General features: G+C 40.3%; 1 protein-coding gene across 3 annotated transcripts in view; it reads right to left on the bottom strand.

The window, feature by feature from the left end:
- PCNX2 (pecanex 2) overlaps window positions 1-14,319 on the bottom strand; it is a 327,055-nt gene that overhangs the window by 164,524 nt on the left and 148,212 nt on the right. For all 3 annotated transcript variants that reach the window (XM_009232501.4, XM_054561349.2, XM_054561362.2), the window contains 2 exons: window positions 6,293-6,434; window positions 1,592-1,769 (listed from right to left, as the gene is read on the bottom strand). In XM_009232501.4, coding sequence (XP_009230776.3) covers window positions 1,592-1,769; window positions 6,293-6,434 — 320 coding nt within the window. The remainder of the gene's footprint in view (window positions 1-1,591; window positions 1,770-6,292; window positions 6,435-14,319) is intronic.

The raw sequence follows: 14,319 nt of genomic DNA, 5'->3' as shown, positions 1-14,319 counted from the left end.
GAAATAAATGTTTGACCAAGGCCAGGGTCTACAATAAAATACAGAAATTGGGGCAGGCTGCGGAAGTAATAGTGAGAAACCAGTGGAAGATGACACAAGAGGGACATAGGTGACTGAAAATTAGTGCCCAATTGGAGTTATAAGAGGAAATTGGGGCCAGGTGCAGTGGCTCATGCTTGTAATCCCAACACTTTGGGAGGCCAAGGTAGGAGAATCACTTGAGGCCAGGGGTTGGAGACAAGCTTAGGCAACATAGCAAGACTCTATCTTTACAAAAAGTTTTTAAAACAATTAGGCAGGCGTGGTGGTGCATGCCTGTGGTCCTAATTACTCAGGAGGATGGGGCAGGAGGATCACTTGAGCCCAGGAGTTGGAGGCTGCAGTGAGCAATAATTATGCCACTGCACTCCAGCCTGTGAGTGGCATTGTGTTTGTGAAGGAGTGAGACTCTTTCTCTAAAATAAAAAACAAATTCACGTGCAATGATGGGGTGGTGGCAATTACTTATGAGGCTTCTTTAGTACAATACAAGAGTTTTTGATTTTTGTTACCTAAGAGAATCCAAGAGAAAGGCAGTAGAAGAGGTAAGTAATAGAAATAAAGGTGAACAGAACTGATTACGAGGTGAAAAAATTTAAAAAATTTAAAATTTAGAAAGACTTACAATTAAAAAAATTATTAACTAAAAGGGGAAAGATATTGCTGAAGTCAGTCTCCAGAAGAAACCCCATGGCTGCTGTATTCAACTGCCGGTGTGAGTGTGAACACCAGGTGGAAGAGGTTGTATCATCACTGAGTTTATTTACCAAGAGTTGTTCCAAATTTCTTTCTATTTCTGCTTACAAACCTAGGTTTCATTACAGTGATCGGGCTAGATATGGTCATGGAGAACTCCCAAGTATCCAGAGGATTTTATTTCTCTCCCATTAACTAAACATTAGGTTCAAGCCCCATATATTTGCCTGAATTATAAGTAGGGTTTCTCATTGCCCATGTATGAAGTTGCTCGACAGATGAAATCTTGACTTCAGACAAACTAAGGGTATTGGAAATAATCCAAGAGACCCTGCTCTTGGGTACCAGTTCCTTAAATTTATCTCAAGAGGCAAAAAGAAAAGAAAAGAAAAGAGAAGAAAAAAGGAAGAAAACAGGAAGGCAGAGAGGCGGGAAGGCAGGCAGGCAGGCAGGAAGGCAGGAAGGAAGGTAAGAAGGGAGGGAGAGAGGGAGGGAGAGACGGAGGGAGGGAGGGAGGGAGAGACCAGAGAATTTGGTTGCTAATCTTTAATTCATAGCATTTTAAGATCTAGGGAAATCTTATAATGAGATTGTTAACAGAGAAGAAGGTAATAAAATTTCAAGTCACACTAATGGCTAATTCATTTTAATTAGTGATTTTTAGCAAATAACATGGCATACTTACATTCCATGGGCAATTTTCCCCAAATGGCAGCAAGAGTTTAACATACATGTATAATTCAATTTCATATCCTCCCATAATTTTTTTATAAAGAATGTTTTAAACTCTTAAAACATTTGATGAGAACAGCCCCCTTTAAAATGTTAAAATGAAGAAAATAGCTAATTCACTTGCCTTGTTAAATAAAATGGACACCATGAAGAAATCCAGTAAGAAGCTCTCTGAAATATCTTTGTAGTCAAAGTGGAAAAAGATGACAGTGAAGCTCAAGTTAATAAACTGGTAAACCGGGTTGCAGAATGATGTCCGCAACAGCTTCATGCCAGCAATGATCATCAGAAAAATGTCCCAGCTGTTGGAAACAAAAGAAAGATGCAATCAATGACAGCGTGCACACTGCTGGATGAGTTTCATTTGCTAACACTTCTCCAGCATTGATGGTTCATTAAGCACTTTACAGGCACAAAAAGCCAATCTAAGGGGCCCCATTATTGTCTGCATTTTACAGGGGTATAAACTGATTATCAAGGAATTTGAGGAACTTGACTAAGGTCTCAAAGGGGCAGAACAAAAATGGAAATTCAGTCCTGGGTGACTCTCAAGCACATTGTCTTTGCCATTACAACAGACATTTTCTTTCCATCACATGCTTTTCAAAGTCCCTCATGTTCTCCAGCAAGGGCACAGAGCTCCTTCTGAGCTTGTCTGAATTCACTACTGCAGTGATGATGGACATTTCCCAGAAATCCTAATGCCAAATGAGAAAACAGGCAACATGCTGCCCCTGCTAGAGTCAGCTCAGTGTGTGCCTCTTCATGAGAAAAGAATCCAATTCGAACAGTGACATAACAACAGATAGGAAATTCTGAATAGAGAAAATAATCCAGTATCTTCATAAAGCCTTTTCTATTTCTACATATTAACTTCCAATGTTTCTCAGCATATTTGTCATCCTAGTGAACATAAGGTTTCTGCTCTCCCTTTTTTGTTGTTTAAAATTATATCATCAATGTGTTTTTCCCCCATGGAATGGGACTTTTCAGTTAAGGAGCTCAGCAAAACAGGCAAAGAAATACCCTTCTAGGACTTTGCTTGGAGGACTGAAGTCCTGAGTGCTCTTGCCTAAGGAGTTAGATTATTATTTACCCATGTAGGGAGTATGTGTCATGTGTACAATTCTCCAGATGATAAGGTCAACAATGAACAATCCATCTTGAGATCGGAGGGCAAATGTTCACATGCTGGTGTAGCCCAAGAGAGCAGGCAAGTGCCTTCTTGAAGGGCCTGGCTTTCTGAAGAAAGACACTGCACATTTTCACCAGATTCCCTCCAATTCTAACGTACTATGATATTTGGCAACTGCAAGACAGAGGTGGGAAAATTTCTAGAAAATGGTCGCACTTCTAAGAGAGGCTTTCTTTCCCTGGCTCAGTATAGAAAACTGGGGCCATGCCTCAATTTCCCTAAACCTAGAAGAATCTTGGACTCAGGAACCTTATCAGCATTATGAATATCTTATCTCAGAAAGAGGTTATTTAAGAAGTACAAAATTGTCATTTTTGTCATAAAAAATGCAATGTTGGAAATTCCGTACGCCTCAATCTGCTGTTTTTTGTGCCTTCAGACCTAGGACTGCAGTTGTTTCCACCTTGCCCCAGGATGTGTGAGGTGAGGTTTGCCCAAGGCCTTGTACGGCAGGCTTGGATTTGCTTCTGAGAAAAACTAGCACTTGATTCCATGCATACATCAGATGGGAAAGTCTGCCTTTAGCCTCAACCTAGAGCCCTCTGTGTTCCTGCAGCAAAGCTGAACACTGCTCCATAACTGGCCTTCCTTTTCCAGTGCGCAACTAATGCCCAGGATGAAAATACAGTATGAAAAGATGACTTCAGGTCCAGTTGCCTTTGACAACAGCCCAAGGTACAAAAACCTAAAAATCCCTGTGGGACAGCCAAAGCCCTGTGGAGAAACCCCAATGATAAGGTATCTGAAGACTTAGGGATATTTTGGTTTTCATGGGAGACTGCTGATTTTCTGGGTTATTCAGGCAAAATCCAGATGAGAAGCAAATCTAACTTTCTGTTTCTGCGACCAAGTTTCCATGAACTGCATCCATTTTATGTTTAGTAGGGATGACTGGTTCAAACTGTGGGAGATCTTAAGGACTCATGGTCATGGCCTTTATAACATTGCAATAGTAACGGCTACCATTAATGACTCATAGATCATTGTATACAGCAGGTCCTCAAATAACGTTGCTTCATTCAATGTTGTTTCAGTATAACATTGATGGGGGAAAAAAATGGATTCCTGGCCAGGACCCCACTGTCGGTGTGGAGTTTATACATTGTCCTCATATCTGTGTGGGTTTTTCTCTGAGTTCTCCGGTTTCCTCACACATCCCAAAGGTGTGCACAGTAGGTGCACTGATGTGCTGACATGGTCCAGTGTGAGTGAGTGTGAGTGTGGGTGTGAGTGTGTTCTGCGATGGGAGGCATCCTGTCCAGCACGGGTTCCCACTGGGCACCCTGAGCTGCCAGGACAGGCTCCAGCCATTGGATACACTGAATTGGAATATATGGGTAAATAATTATCTTAATTGTTTGTATTAATCTTTCCAAAATGTATGTATCATTCACATTTATTTCAATGTTTAACATTAAAGGTGTTTTGGTCTTTATTTAGAAGTTTGGTGATGTTTTTGTGACCAGAAATACGCTATGGAACGTAATTCTTGTTTCTATTAATTAGCCCACAGTAAACTTTGTTTTATTTGGTTTTGTATTGGTTTTGATTAAAGTCACAGTTTTCAAGAACTTATCCAGGATGTTACGTGAAGATATACTGCACTTAGCTAAAGGTTTTATAAAGGCTGAGGTAGCAATTGGTGAACAATGCCCTGGAACAGATGAAGAGCATCCTCTTAGATCAGGCTAAGAAACAGAAGCACCTAACAAGATACACTACTTCACTGACTCATTCATTTACCAAACCCCTACTTAGTTGTTCATGCATTCATCCTTCTAACACTTACTAGTGGTTTGCTATTGAAAAGTTGAATAAGAAACATTGCCTGCTGTTGAAAAGTTCACTCTGTGACTATTTAGTACAATGGCTCTCAAAAATCACAGGGAGGGGCTAGGCTTCTCTGGTTTAGAAAAGGTCTCAAAGTGATACTGATATAGAGTTTCATGCTATCCTGTTTGAGAACAGTTGGTCTAGTAGGGTGCCTGAAACCTCGAAAAATGTTTTGTTTTTAATTCTACAGATGCATCAGGAATAGAAAGGAATTTCCAGCTTTGGTTTCTGAGTGAAACAATTGCTGATGTTATCATCTGGGAGTTGAGGATATTCAGAGCTATATAGATAAGGTGCACCTTTCTGACTTTAGTGTCTGGAAAAAAATTACAGGGGATGGAGAATAATATTACTTCCAAATGGACCCTCTCTGAACTATTTAATTGACTCTGCTGGAGTCTTAGCCCTTACATCTGCCTTCTCTAACAACTTGGCCTCAACCCCACAGGCTTAGCTCAAGGTCCTTGTCCCGAAGTTGAATAGGGAAAACTTTAAATCCTTTAGCTGGATTTCCCAGAGTGGCACTGGTACCTTCTTTGCTACTCTGGCTTTGAATATGTGTTCCCATTCGAGAAACTGTGGCTCTGCCTTGTTCTCAGGAGGAGTCACAGGGTCAACCAGGACTGTACCATACTGGGAATCCCTGCCCTAGAGAAGTTCACAAAGTTCTAAATTCTGGTCATCTCCTAGATTGGGTCCCACCTAAACTGTATAAGGGGTCTGAAGTCCAATCATCTGCTTTTTTAAATCCAGTGAGACTAATTCTCATCCCTGGATTTGAAGTCTAGAATTTTAAGTATCAAAGAACATAGAATTCTTGCCCTGGTCTGACAGAAACAGGTCTGGACTAGAAGGAAGGCAGAGTTCAATAAGGACAGGTTATGGGATCATTTCATTTAGTGTCTGCTTTGTGTGACTATGAATCTACTCAAAGTCCAACAGATTACTAAAATGCCTTTTATCTTAGCCTGCTCAATCTTTGGAGAATATTAATTAATTTGTCCTCATGACACCCTGAAAGGAAGAGCAGGTTTGAATTAGCATGTTTGGGATTATGCATCAGGGTTGACTTGGATACATAGTGTTTAAGCAACGTGACTAATGAGCAAATCTGGGAAAGAATCTCTTTTACATCCTCCTACTCTAACAACTTCTTTGACCAGCAACTTTCGCCTTTCATCAGAATGACAAATCTACAGATTACCAAGGAGATTTCCATGTTGTAAATTCAGAATTAATTTTAATATATGAAACCAATAACTCGACTGTACATTGTTAATGCTTTGAAAGACATGGGCATCTTGTCAGTATGAAGTCTCTGTGCCAGTTTTTAAATTACGAGGCTTCTCTTGATAAATTCAGAGACAGCAGTGACAGTGATTAATTTCCCCTTCCTACAAGCACAAAATGATAGAGTATTTGCTAAATGAAATGACACGAGGCAGTTCATAAAGCTCTAAGCATGATGTTAAGAACTCCAGGAATCCTGGACTCACACTGTGCTTCCGTCTTCTTATTAAGGCTCACTGACTAAGCTTCTGCAGGATGATTTTCAAATCTACTGACATTTATTCACAACATCATTTCAAGCAGATCTAACTTCATTTGCACCCCAGTCACTCTACAATAACTGTCTAGCTCCAGTGGGTTTTGAGTAAAAGACCACCATGGCTTATTTTTACATGGCCAATCACAGTCGGTAAAGGTTGGCTTCTTCTGCAGACTGTTTACAGAAAATTCACTCGATTTTGAAAATGTGACCCAAATCATTATGAGGATAAACCATTAACCACTTACTGGGTACCAAGTCTCCGGTGATTGCTTATTAAAAATGCATCAATAGTGAGGGCATTCAAAATTAGCGCTGGGTACAAGATGTATTTTTCAAAACACTGAAGCCAAACATAGAGTCTTTCGAACCACATTAAATGGGCGACATCTGAAAGAAATATAAAAACCATTTAGAACAACCACCGATCAAAGTATTTTTCTTTAAGTACAGGTAATAATAAGTAATATTCCCCCCCCCCCCTTTAATTCAAAAGCTGCTAATTAAGAACTCATGATACTAGACATGATACACCATTTTTTTTCCAGGCAGCAACTGTTAGCTTTGCTTCTATACAGTTCATAAATAATAATATACATACAGTAATATAGGCCAGCATCCCAATTGTTCAAGTCAATTGATTTCTTTATATATAATTTACTGAGACCAGTGAATGGGCTGTCACATAGCATCAAGTCATCTTAGAGTAGTAAGGGTGGAAGGTGAAGGATGAAGAGTTGGAAAAAATCCCATATGTCTGTCTCCTTTTAAGCTAGGGTTCACTTCTGTGGCTGAAGCTAGTTTCTGGGCTTTCTTCTCTCTCTCTTTAATCTTTAAACCACAAACAAATCCCTGGGCAATATATGCAAATAAGACACAGCTGACTCTCAAACCCCAGCCACTATGAATCTATTACCTTCTTCTGAGTGCTTACAACAAAGGAAGTACCATAAAGATTGAAGTCTATTTCCATTAAAGGCTAAGGTTTTAAGTTAGACCAACCTGGGTTTGCATTCAGTCTCTACCAACCACTAGTGAAAGACCTTGAATTATTAGCTTCATCTTTTTGAGCCTTAGTTTTTTGTGTCCTGCCCATCCTCTGAGTCTGCTGATGGGGAGAAGGTTCTTTCCACCCCCTACTCCTCATGGCAGGAGATGGGGTAATGAGGAATGCATGCTTGCCCATCTGGGGAGCCCGTGCTTTTCTCTCTGGGGAGGAGGAGCAGCTGGTCTGAGTGGTCAGAGCACAAACTTCCTTAGGTCACATTCAGCGGTGGGGAAATGCTTCATCCCTGCCTCTTGGAACTGGAACAAGAGCCAGGACTCTCCTCTGCTTCCCATCTTGAGGACAGCACAGCACGTTCAGGCCCAGGGCCATCGGGTAGGCCCCTCTCATTCCCTGCCCCCTCCTCTCTGTCTGTCAGTAATTGGGAGGCTGCAGTGGGCCCCCATCCATCAGCAAATGAACCAGCTCTGCTGTGGGCTTCATGCTCTCCACAGCAAGCCTCGAAGCTTAAATCTGCAAGGTGCCAGGCAACTCCATTACACTTCTGGAATCACATTCTTCAACAATTTATAGTAAAAAAAAAACTATACCCTACAATGACCTAGAGTTAAAAAGAGAGTTATGCAGTTTTTACATTGGGTTGCACAAGAACAACTCACAAAAGAGAAAAAGTTCAAGCTGACAAAACAGCCTGTTCCTTCCGGGTCTCTTATCCAGGATTAGCAGACAAATTGTCTGTTTCCAATCAGCTTCACTGGGGCTCTACATGATGGATCTCAGGAAGTACCATAAACACACACACACAAATAGAAACTATTTTACTTTCTACTTGATATGGCTCATATTTCTATATAAGAATATATCATCTTTGTAACTCAAAAACATAACTACTTTCAGTTGATTAAAAATATGAAGAGAGACCGGGTGCGGTGGCTCATGCCTGTAATCCCAACACTTTGGGAGGCCAAGGTGGATAGATCACTTGAGGTCAGGAGTTGGAGACCAGCCTGGCCAACATGGCGAAATCCCGACTCTACTAAAAATACAAAAGTTAGCCGGGCATGGTGGCGTGTGCCTGTAATCCCAGATATTCTGGAGGCTGAGGCAGGAGATTCACTTGAACCCAGGAGGCAGAAGTTGCAGTGAGCCGAGATTGTGCCACTGCACTCCAGCCTGGGTGGCAGAGAGAGACTCCATCTCAGAAAAAAGAAAAAAAATATATATATGTGTGTGTGTATATATATATGTGTGTGTGTGTATATGTGTATATATATGGGTATATGTGTGTGTGTATATATATATGTGTATATGTGTGTGTGTGTGTGTGTGTACATACATATATATATATATATGAAGAGAGACTTGGCATTCAGAAATCTTACCTGAAAAGAATTCATTCGAATGGGCTAGGAATGGTGAGAATAGACAGCGTGAAAGTCCTTCAAGATATTGGAAATAAAGTATGATGAGAACAAACACTCCAACAATGAGCTTAATAAATAGAAGAGACAATGAGAAATCATCCAGATAAAAATAAAAGAAGTTTTAGTGACAGATGAAACAGGGAGGAAGAGTGGGAGGAGAATAAAGTTCAAAGAGCAAGGATGTTGGGTAGGAATTCAATGTTGAATATTCTTAACGGACAGAAGTACAATTTTTTCTGGAGTAGATTCGGAAATGTGTTATTTCATAATGAATGTTTTATACACAATAAAGTCTAGACATATTAGACATTTTACATATAGATTAAAGGATTTTAATCTGTTGTGAAAGTATATGGGCTACCACATAGCATCAAGTCATTTTACAGTAGCAGAGTAGTAAAAAAAAATCTTCAAGACCACTCCTGCATTCCCTCCCAGCAAATGTCTTTGACCCCCACTTTCTAGAGAAAATAAAGTCTATGAGGTACAAATGCCCTCCAACTACAAATTCATTTATACTCATATCTACTACTGGCTCCTCCTGAAGCCAAGCTCCATCGATGTCCTGCATCCTATGCTCCTGCCATCTTGGTTCAGTAGCCACTCCCTGCCTCACCACTAGCTGTTTCCCAAGGCAAGTGGCAAGATCCCAGTCTTCTCTGTGCGGAAAACTCACCTTCCACCCTGAACCTCCTTCTAGAGCTCACTCTGGCCTTTTCTGTACTTCTCAGCTTCTTGGAATGCTTGTCAATATCTGATGTTCCCACTTCTGTGTCTCCCACTTACTGGGGACACCTCTGCTCCTGGGTATTTGCAGCTACCCTTGCCCTGACCTGCATGTGGCAGGGCCTCTTGTGACCTCCTTATGGTCAAATATCTGATAGTTCTCAGTCTCTCTTACTGGACTTTTCTGAGGCATAAGATATCACTAAATCCTCCCTTCTTTTGAAAACTCACTCTGCTCTTAGCTTCTCCATTCCTCCATCCCCGGCTTGTGCTCAAACCTTTTGCTCTACTCTTCTCCCATTTCCTCTGTTGTGTCCTCTTTCCCTATCCCTGGTCATCTGCTTTCCTTCTCCCCCTATTATTTTCCTTATCTTCTTGAGCTAATGTCTTCAACACCAGTAACTTTAATGATCACTTCCATGCTGATGACACTCACATCTATAACTCAGTATCTCATTTTCCTCCTGGACTTCAGATCTAAATAATCAACCGAATAGCTTCGTCTGATGTCCCAAAGGAACTTTCAAATACAACATGTCACAAACGTAACACTGTCAACCTGTACACACCTTCTCTTCCTCATACATTCTTGCATTCACTTAGCCATGCAGACAATATACCCAGAGTCATCCTAAACCAGCTCTTCTCACTTCTCATAGCTGTACGTTGAAATCACTTCAGGGCAAAGCTGAAAAACACAGTCCTAAACGGTGATTCTCAAACATCAACATGCAATTAAGTCCCTTGTTAAGATGCAGAGTCTGATGCAGTAGGTCTGGAATGGAGCCAGACATTGTACATTTCTAATAAACTTCTAGGTGATGCAAATACTCCTGGACCTCAGGGAATACTTTCAGGAACAGCAGAGCCAGCAGTACCAGCATCCCCTAGGAATGTGTTACAAATACAAATTCTCAGATTCAATCCTGGACCCACTGAGTCAGAAATTCTGTGGACTGGGCCCTTGGCAAGGCAATCTGTGTTTTGACAAGTCCTACAAATGATTCTGATACATGCTCTAGTTTGAGAACCATTTTCTGAATGATCTTCCTCTATACACGGAGACTAAAGGGCTGAAGGACTAAACTGGGTTGATTTCATGTGCTCACTCTCTGCATGTCTATCCCTTCTTTTCTGTCTTCCATGCTCTTAATCACTTTTGTCTAAAAAATTATAATTATCTTTTATGCAGATAAACTGTTTCCTAACCCAGCCAGATGTGTACACTGTATTCCAATCCTTCTTATCTGTCTACTTGAGGACTTGTTTCTTGCAATGATCCCCCATTCTCCTGCATTACTTAGATTTTTTTCTCTTTACCGAATCATTCTCATCAGAAAAAAAAAATTGCTATAATATCTTCCATTAAAAATATACCCCAAGCCTGGGCAATATAGGGAGACCATGTCTCTACAAAAAGTTTAAAAATAAGCTGGGCATGGTGGTGCATGCTTGTAGTCCCAACTACTTGGGAGGCTGAAGTGGGAGGATTGCTTGAGCCTGGGAGGTTGAGGCTGTAATAAGCCGTGATTACACCACTGCGCCCCAGCCTGGACAACAGAGCATATACTCTGTCTCAAAAACATGAAAAGAATACCCTCTTTTGGCCTTATATTTTCTTTCAGATGCTGGTTATTTTCCAGGTACTACCCGGAAAATATTTTCATTTTTTAAAAATGTAGCTACACTCATTTTCTCAACAACCTTATCTTCCTTTTCTTTTTAAGTTTATTCCAGTCAGGTAACTTTTTAAGTTTACTCCAGTCATCAAAACCTAGTTATAGAGTACATAACTAGGTGTAGAATTCATAGGTTATCAGGTGTGCATATAGCAAGCTTCAGCAGATAATGACAAATAATTGTCCGAAGGTATTGTGCCAATTTACACTCCCGCAGATGGTACCAGAGAGTTCCTTTTTGTTCCACATCTTTGCCAAAATGTTTTCTCTCTTCTTAATTTTTGCCATGCTGCCCTGTGTAGAGTGGTATCATATTATGGTTTTATTTAACATTTATTTAATGACTCATGCAGACGAGTATCTTTTTACATGTTTACTGGCCATTTGGATACACACTTTTGTGAAGCAGTTCTTCATTTTGTCACCTGGTTCTTTTTCCTATTGGATTATATGTCTTTTCCTTATCGATTTTTGGGAGTTCTTTATGCATCCTAGGTATGAGTCTTTAGCCAGTGTATGTATGAAGAAAATCTTCTCCTATTTTATGGTTAGATTTTCACTCTCTTAATAGTATATTTTATAAAAAAGAAATACATAATTTTAATATGTTACAACTTCTCATTTTTTCCCATTTAGGGCCTTCGGTGCTATTTGTTGTTGTTGTTGTTGTTTTTGCTTTTTTTTTTTTTTTTGAGATGGAGTCTTGCTCTGTCGCCCAGGCTGAGGTGCAGTGGCGCAATCTCGGCTCACTGCAAGCTCCGTCTCCTGGGTTCATGCCATTTTCCTGCCTCAGCCTCCTGAGTGGCTGGGACTACAGGTGCCCGCCACCACGCCCAGCTAATTTTTTTGTATTTTTTAGTAGAGACGGGGTTTCACCGTGTTAGCCATGATAGTCTCGATCTCCTGACCTTGTGATCCGCCTGCCTCGGACTCCCAAAGTGCTGGGATTACAGCCATGAGCCACTGCGCCTGGCTGGTGCTGTGTTTAAGAGAAAAAGATCATGATCACATTCTCCTATGGTTTTCTCTAAGACCTTTATTGCTTTATCTTTCACATTTAGATCAGCAAACTATCCAGCATTGATTATTGTGTATTGTGTAAGACAGGGGCCAAGACTCATTTTTTTTCCATGTTAATATCTGATTGACTGCCACCATTTATTGAAAACAACTTTTATTTCCTCCAGCACTGGAATGAACCATGACGTTTTATGTGCCTCTATGTGTGCTAGATGCTTTCCTGGAATGACCCTGAGTCTTTTCTGCTTGATAAATTCCTAACCTGTTTACAGGACCTGGCATCTCGCCTTCTGGAGACCTCAGGCCCCTTTGAGCCCCCTGCTTCCAATACAGTCACTACCGGAGGCTGCCAGGGGCAGGGCATTTGAAGCATCATTCTGGTAGGAGGAGGATTTACCACTGACAGTGTTTAGAATTCTCAGTACATGGTAACAGTAAAAAGGGGTAACTTTTAATTGGTATTTTTATTGTTTTAAAATTCTTTATAAGCCGTGCACCCCCTTGCTGCCTGCTCCTGGGCAGACCCCACCACTTCCTTACCTTCGGTGCTCTACTGAAGTCCCATGTATGTAATACCCATTAGGTGTCTGCCAGACATTGAGCCAGGTGCTCTGTATATACTGGTCTAGCATCCCAAATCCAAAAACCTGGAATCTGAAATGCTCCAAAATCCAAAGCTTTTTGAGCACTGACATGACACCTAAAGAAATGCTCATACGCCACAATCCAAAAGAAACCATAATCAGAAATACGGTCCCAAGCATTCCAAATAAGAGGTACTCAACCTGTATTACTTCTAGCTTCAAAGCAAAGAATGTTATTCCTTCATGCCATCACTGCACCCTGTGAATTCTATAATTTTAGTGTCACATCATAGAGTAATTATTCACTTAAATACCAATCTTCCCACTAGATTCTGAATTTGTTAAGGGTAGGTACTATGTACCTACTAGAATGTCTGCCAGAGAGTTGGGGTTTGGTAAATGTTTATTACCTTATCATTTTCAGTGGTTGAGGGAATTCTGGATAATTACATTTAACAGAGGGTCTAGGGGGAAAAAAGCAGTCTTTTTGAAGTACTTTTCTGATTACAAAATAAAAAAAGTAACTGTAGCGTATTAAACAACATTTCCTATTTTAATCTCTCATAAAGTACAATCAGTTACAGTTAAGTTTCTTTCTGTACAAAATTACTTTTTCTGATTTCTCAGTTTATAAGAGATCAACAGTGTCAGATTGAGGCCATCATGTCAAATGCAATTCAGCCTGCTTATAAAAATACATTTACAGAGTTCTATCAACATTTGTCACCAATTCAGAGAGGCATGACAACCTTAGCTAGATTCCTGCAAAAAAAAAAATGTAAATGAAGAGAAATATAAGCCAATCTCTTCCCAGTGCTATTAGAAAAACATATGAATTAAAGGAAACGTTTGAGTGGCTGGGTCATCACTGCAGAATAGCCTGGGCACCATTTGGATGGGGAAGTAAGAACTAGATTTTCAAAAGCTTGTCACATTTACTTTTAGAAAATGACATTTTCCAGTGAGTGGAGATAGATTGATTTGAGTGGAGGGACATGATCCCATTACAGTCTACAAGGATTTACCACAGGTCATGGCAGCAAAGGTAGGGTTTTCATAAGAATTTCAGTTTACTCATCTCAGAAACACATAAAACAATGAATTTCAAATAAAAGAGACAGCACTGATAAGCTCTGAATTCACTATCCATGCCTTTCCAAATATTTGAGAGTGAAATACTTATTCAGTGAGATTCTAACCATCTGAACTACCTGGGGTGTGTGTGTGTGAACACGTGAAACTATGGTTGCCCCTTGAACAATAGGGAGGTTAGAGACACCAACGCTTGCACAGTCAAAAGTGCGAATTTAACACTGACTCCCCCAAAACTTAACTACCATTAGTCTAATGTTGATCAGAAGCCTCACTGGTAACATAAACAGATGATTAACACATATTTAATCTGTTATATGTATTATATACTGTATTCTTATAATAAATCATGCTAGAGAAAAGAAGATGTTATTAAGAAAATCATAAGAAAGAGAAAATATATTTCCTGTTCATTAAGTGGAAGTGGATCACCATAAAGGTCTTCATCCTCATCATCTTCACGTTGAGTAGGCTGAGGAGAAGGAGGAAGAGGAGGGGGTAGTCCTGCTGACTCAGGGGTGGCAGAGGTGAAAAGGTGGAGGAAGTGGAAGGGAAAGCAGGAGAGACAGGAGCACTAGGTATAACTCTTACTGAAAAAAAAAATCTATGTGTAAGTGGGCCACACAGTTCAGACTTGTGTTGTTCAAGGTCAACTGTATATCATAGACACAACTTTAAGGCAAGTGATTAAAACATTTAATCTTTAGGAAGACTTGGACTGTAAGTACCATTCTGCTGTCTGAC

The sequence above is a fragment of the Pongo abelii genome, chromosome 1, assembly GCF_028885655.2.
Source record: "Pongo abelii isolate AG06213 chromosome 1, NHGRI_mPonAbe1-v2.0_pri, whole genome shotgun sequence".
NCBI classification, from domain to species: Eukaryota; Metazoa; Chordata; class Mammalia; order Primates; family Hominidae; genus Pongo; species Pongo abelii.
Note: the sequence above shows the minus strand (reverse complement) of the source record. Positions and strands in the feature narration are given on the sequence as shown.